The sequence below is a fragment of the Notothenia coriiceps genome, unplaced genomic scaffold (genome assembly GCF_000735185.1).
Source record: "Notothenia coriiceps isolate Sejong01 unplaced genomic scaffold, NC01 NC01_scaffold00037246, whole genome shotgun sequence".
In the NCBI taxonomy this organism is placed as follows: Eukaryota; Metazoa; Chordata; class Actinopteri; order Perciformes; family Nototheniidae; genus Notothenia; species Notothenia coriiceps.
The window spans coordinates 5,122,642-5,128,576 of NW_011369947.1; the positions used below are offsets into that span (position 1 = coordinate 5,122,642).

The 5,935-nt window shown below is 39.9% G+C and overlaps 1 protein-coding gene across 1 annotated transcript in view; it reads left to right on the plus strand.

Annotated features, from left to right (window-relative positions):
* LOC104966315 (deoxyribonuclease-1-like) overlaps positions 1-5,935 on the plus strand; it is a 12,472-nt gene that overhangs the window by 4,115 nt on the left and 2,422 nt on the right. The window contains exons 2-3 of the mRNA XM_010795503.1: positions 182-294; positions 1,627-1,781. Coding sequence (XP_010793805.1) covers positions 182-294; positions 1,627-1,781 — 268 coding nt within the window. The remainder of the gene's footprint in view (positions 1-181; positions 295-1,626; positions 1,782-5,935) is intronic.

Sequence of the window (5,935 nt, forward strand, 5' to 3'; positions counted from 1 at the left end):
AAGATCTGCAGTATTTTTTACCTTTTTTTACCTGTGTGTGTGTGTGTGTGTGTGTGTGTGTGTGTGTGTGTGTGTGTGTGTGTGTGTGGAGTGTGTGTGTGTGTGTGTGTGTGTGTGTGTGTGTGTGTGTGTGTGTGTGTGTGTGTGTGTGTGTGTGTGTGTGTGTGTGTGTGTGTGTCAGTGCTGAAGGACCTGGTTCTGATCCCGGTTCACACCAAACCTGATGACTCTCTGAAGGAACTGGACGAGCTGCACGACGTGGTCGACTCCATCAGGGAGAAGTGGGGAACTGATGTGAGTTTGATTTTGTTAGAAAAATCTCCCTGGTCCCCGGCTTGAGCTTGAATCTCAGGATCCATGTATCTGTGATCCTCTCCAGAATGGAAGTAGTCATCACATACAGAGCATCAACTAGTTCCTGAACAGTGTCCTTCACATGCTGATATCCAAGAGAGGGAGTTACACAGTCACAAGATGGAGGAATAGAAAGCAGTATTCAATGTTTACTTCAGATTAGCTCCACGTCAGAAATGAGCATGCTTGTCATATGTCTCTCTCCATAGAGGCTGAATCATCATGTTAATCACATAGCTATCATATGCCTCAAACAGTCCTGATGCTCTTCTAGGTAATCACACATCCTGTCATGTTCACAGCTACAGTTGATACCTTTGTTATCAAGTTACTCTGATATTAGAAGAGGACATTCAGTATTTTCCCAACAACATTAAACTCTGAGAGAAAGTGCAACGTACATTTCAACATTACAGGATGTTCGTTGTGTTCATAACTCTAAATTTACACTCAGGAGTTTTTTTTTGTACCTCTTTTGCATAATTTAAATGAATTTCAAAGCCCCGGTTTTGTTATTATTTTGCAGCAAACACTGTCTCAAAATTATTTTAGAAGAATTATCTAATATACCAGGATATTACCATTTACATGTTCTGTTAAACCTTAGTCATTATGTAGAACACAGGGGAGTTTTCCTTCTGTACGGCAGATGTTTAAAGTCTGCTGTCTGACATTTCAGCCTTTAATCACTTTATGGTTGTTTTGCATTTGAATGGTTAAAGATATGCAAATGCTGCTCTCGCTGTGATACAAAGTGAAAGACTGTTGTCAGTTTTAGTTGTCCTTAATCAGAAGGAGATTTGTTAATTTTTAACAGGTGGATGGTTTAGTTGTGCTTGAGTACATTTGACCTACATTACCTTTACTTTAATTGAGTGTTATAATGTTTGATGCTTTTTAATTCTGACCTCTACATCCAAAAATATTTTACTATAAAATAAGCGCTTTGAATACCAGGAAAAGCACTTTATAAATGTAATGTATTATTATTATTATTATAAAACTACCTTATTTACTCCTCTAGATTTACCTTAGTAACTTCTTACATTTTACATGTGCATACTATATGATGCAGCGCTGTACTAGAAGAGGTCCTGAAATTGGCTCATTATCCACATACTACAACATTAATTCAAACGTATTTGTGCGGTTAAAAAATAACAATAATATAACGTTCTGTGGGAATAATACACAATATTACGCAAAATGAGTACTTTTACATTTGATACTTTAAGTACTGATAAAATGCTGTTAATGATGTTTCTTCTGCAGAACATTATGATTCTGGGAGATTTTAATGCCGATGGACGTTATCTCTCCAAGAAGAAGAAGGACACGATCCGTATCTCCTCCGCTCCTTATCATTGGCTGATAGACGATGATATTGACACCACGAGTAGCAACAATAATGACCACACCTACGACAGGTAACACACATTTCGTTGTTAAAGTTTATTCCAAGATTTTGTGTTTGTTAAAAAAAGTCCTTTTTGTCGCACACAACACAATGATATGTTTTAATTGACATCTTGCTGTGTAGTCCTGTATTACAAGATACACTGCACAAAGGGACTTTCATTAAATGCATTATGTCCACAGATAACACATATTTGTATAAGGTTAGTTGAAAGCAATAATATTAAGTAGAACCTATTGTTTTTTATTTGAACTTAATCTTATTGTTTTCAAGTAACCTAATACAATTATGTGTTATCGGTTTACTAATATATTTGTTTAAGTCAATGTTTTAAACAAAAATTCAGTTTAGGTAGATGTTTTTGAACTGGGTTGGCAGTCTTACAGACACAATAGGTAGACAAACGAAAAAAACACAATAAATAAACACAATGGAATAACAGATTCATATAAACCATGCATAAAAGTGATTGTAACGGAGGTGATCCCTGGGGCCGTAGATCTCGGTCTCCGTTACGTAGGATATAGCTTCACTATTGGCGAAGCATATTAATTTGTTCCACGCTAAAACCTTGCACAGGAAGAATGTGAATATACGTGATTCACGCATCTGTCTGTGTTTTAGTCTGTCTGTCTCTGTTTCTTGTTTTAGTTTGAAAAGTGTTCCCCCTCCCGTCTTGTCTGTTGCTGGTGATTGTGTTCACCTGGTGCCCTGTGTTTCTCCTCCCCCCTCACCTGTGTCTTGTTGGTTTGATTAGTCCTGTGTGTATTTAGGTTCTGGTTTGCTGTCAGTCTGGGTGTGTGGGAGATCCTTGTTGCTGGTGACTGTGTTCACATGAGACAGTCATATTGAGTGTCCTGTACCACAAGGAGTCATAAATGCCCACGCCGGGTTGTATTTGGACGTTCTGCCTCCTTGCTCAGTCGGGCCGCTCAACGGTCAGCTTCACATGCTCAAAGCGCTTTAAATTACATATAATTGGGCGATGTTCCTTTAAGTTTATGTTGATGCCAATATTTCTGTTCTTTTAATATCTTGAATTCAGCGCTAACTGAGTATTTCTACCCCCTCTCTCCTCAGGTGTTAAACTCCTTCCTGCTTCCTGTTGAGTGACCCCCCCCCCACCTTCCTACCCGCCTTTTGACTCCGCCTCTTCTTTGATGTCATCTCAGGCCACGCCCCTCCAGGCGCCCCGACCTATGACCCCCCCGCTGCCTTCTCCAGGGTCACCATGCTCTCTGGGGTCACCAGGTAAATGTTGCATGATGTATTTCTGTGTTGGTCCCTGAAGGCAGCATCTCGTGGTCCAATGGGATTCCTCCATGTGATTTGGTGTAACGTTGTATTTCTTCCCCTCAGAGTCTCTTCATCCCCCCGCCTACAGACAGAGAGATCGCTCCCCCTCCCCCATGAGAGGATACCTCATCCCCAGCCCTCTGCCCACCCGCAGGAACAGGACCTGCTCAGCGTGAGCACACACACACACACACACACACACACACACACACACACACACAGATGGCAAAAGTACACACATCCTTTTCTCAAGTAGAAGTACAGATACTCGTGTTTAAAAATACTCTGGTGAAAGTAGAAGTACTGACTAAACTTCTTTACTCAAGTCAAAGTAAAGAGGCTTTGAAATGTACTTCAGTAAAAAGTACCCATAACTAGCAGCTGTTTTAAAGAGTACCTGACCTCCCTTTATATTAATAGAACAATAATGTCATTGTTAGCTAATGAATGTTTCCATGGTAAAGGGAGGTCAGGTACTCTTTAAAACAGCTGCTAGTTATGGGTACTTTTNGGTTGCACATGGGTAGATTTCGGGTCCTTCAAATCCCCACAATGCTTTGCGCACGGACCAATTTCCCCAAATCTGTGGTGGAAAATGTAAGGCGGGGCCTCTCATATGACGCACACCTGCACACTTGCTAGCCTGTTCCACTCTTTTTTTTCAGAATGCCAGGAAGGATTCTTGCCTAGCTTCAGAAGGAAGTGACTCGGAAGACATATGCTACCAAGCAAGCATCCTCGCGATTGAGAAACGGCCACAGACTAACAGGAAAACAGAAAACTAAATACACACAGGACTATTAAAACCAACGAGACGGGAGGGGGAACACTTTTCAAACTAAAACAGGAAACGGAGATAGACAAACTAAAACATAGACAGATCGTGACAAATAGATGCATAAATGACATATATTCACATGCTTCATGTGCAAGGTTTTAGCGTGGAGCAAATTAGTATGCTTCGCCAATAGTGAAGCTATATCCTCGGTAACGGAGACCGAGATATACGGCCCCAGGGATCACCTCCGTTACAATCACTTTGGCCGGAATCTATAGTGACAATAATGGCAAAAAATAGCGTGTGGTTCAAAAACTTAAAAGAGACAAAAACACAACATTCAAAATAAATAAAAGATGAACTAGGGTAAAAAAGCTTTTCTGTATTGGAGCTCCAAATTATAATTTAGACAATCGTTATTTTATTATTACACTAAATTGATTATCTCCAAAAGGGTTTTGAAAGAAAACAACATATTTGAGCACGATGCTGGACATTATCTCTCATATTTGTAGGTGAAACATCGGAGACTAAGCCTGCTCATTATTTGTGTTTGCTCATCTCTACAAAACTAAACTCATTAAGAGCTGACTAAAACACTTCAGATAAAACCAACAGCTCTCTTTTTTCCTCAACACCTTTGGCTTCACTGGGAACACAGCAGCTGTAGTTTTCTTGTTCCCGATGGTAGAGGAAGCAAGCCCCTTTCCACATCTAGCTAGATTAGCACCAATAGCTACACAATGTCTACTAACTATTTTAAAGAGGTCCTTCTCCTATAGTGTGTTCTATAGCATATCAATGGTCTGTAAAGGCTAAAATACCTAAAAATCTGCATAATCTCCATAATCTCATTAAAAAAACATATATATATATATATATTTTGATCCTATGTTTTGTAACCGTAGGTAAATATGTCTAACGTAGTGTCTCCTCCCCGCCCTCCGTCTGAAACGCCTCCATTGGACTCCTTTGTTTACTTCTGGAACCTACATCACTATGTAACACTCCAATTTTATTGGCTATCGCTCCAACACATTGCTAATGATAGGCTAAGGGGCGGGACATCTCTAAGCGGTTGTCCAATCACAACAGAGCTGGCCAGCTAACCAATCAGAGCAGACTGGGCTGGATAACATATCATTCATCACTTCACGACTCGACTACTGCAATAGCATCCTCTATGGCATACCATCCAACCTCCTCAATAAACTCCAACATATCCAGAACTCTGCTGCCCACTTCCTCACCCACACCCGCTCCCGACACCACTTCACTCCCTTACTCCAGAACCTCCACTGGCACCCCTTCAATCAAAGAATCAACTTCAAAGTCCTCCTCATTATTCACAAAGCCCTCAACAATCAGGCCCCCCCCCCTACCTCACAGACCTGCTGCACCAGGAAACTAAGTTGTTAGGGATAACTCTGGATCAAACACTGTCTTGGTCTAAACAAATTGATAATGTTGTGTGTAAAATGGGAAGGGGTGTGTCACTCGTTAAAAGAATTGTAAAATATTTGCCAATAGATGTCAGGAGACAAGTCTTAGATGCTTTGGTGCTATCACAGCTTGATTACTGTTTTGTTGTTTGGTCTAGTGCTTCAGAAAACGATTTAAATAAACTACAAGTAGCACAGAATAAGGCAGCACGATATGTTCTGCAGTGCTCCTACAGAACCAGAGTGACTGAAATGCTGGAGACACTGAAATGGATGAGTGTTAGACAGAGGTCCATTTATTCTCTGTTACATTTTGTAAAGAATATTACAGTGACACACTTACCACATATATTGTCACAAAAGTTCATAGCACAGTACTCTACACATAACTATCAAACCAGACATGCAATAGAAAAAAGGTTCATTTTACCCAAATCAAGATCAAATATCAGACAGAAAACAGTACTATACAGAGCAATGGTCAGCTGGAATTCGTTACCGGTCCATATCATTCAAGACAACTCAAACATACATTTCAAACATTTGCTAAAACAATATCTGAGAACTACAAATTAAAATTAAAATTAAATTTGAACTGTACTTGTGGGTCAATTAGTAATTAGTAATTAGTATTATCATGTAAATTAT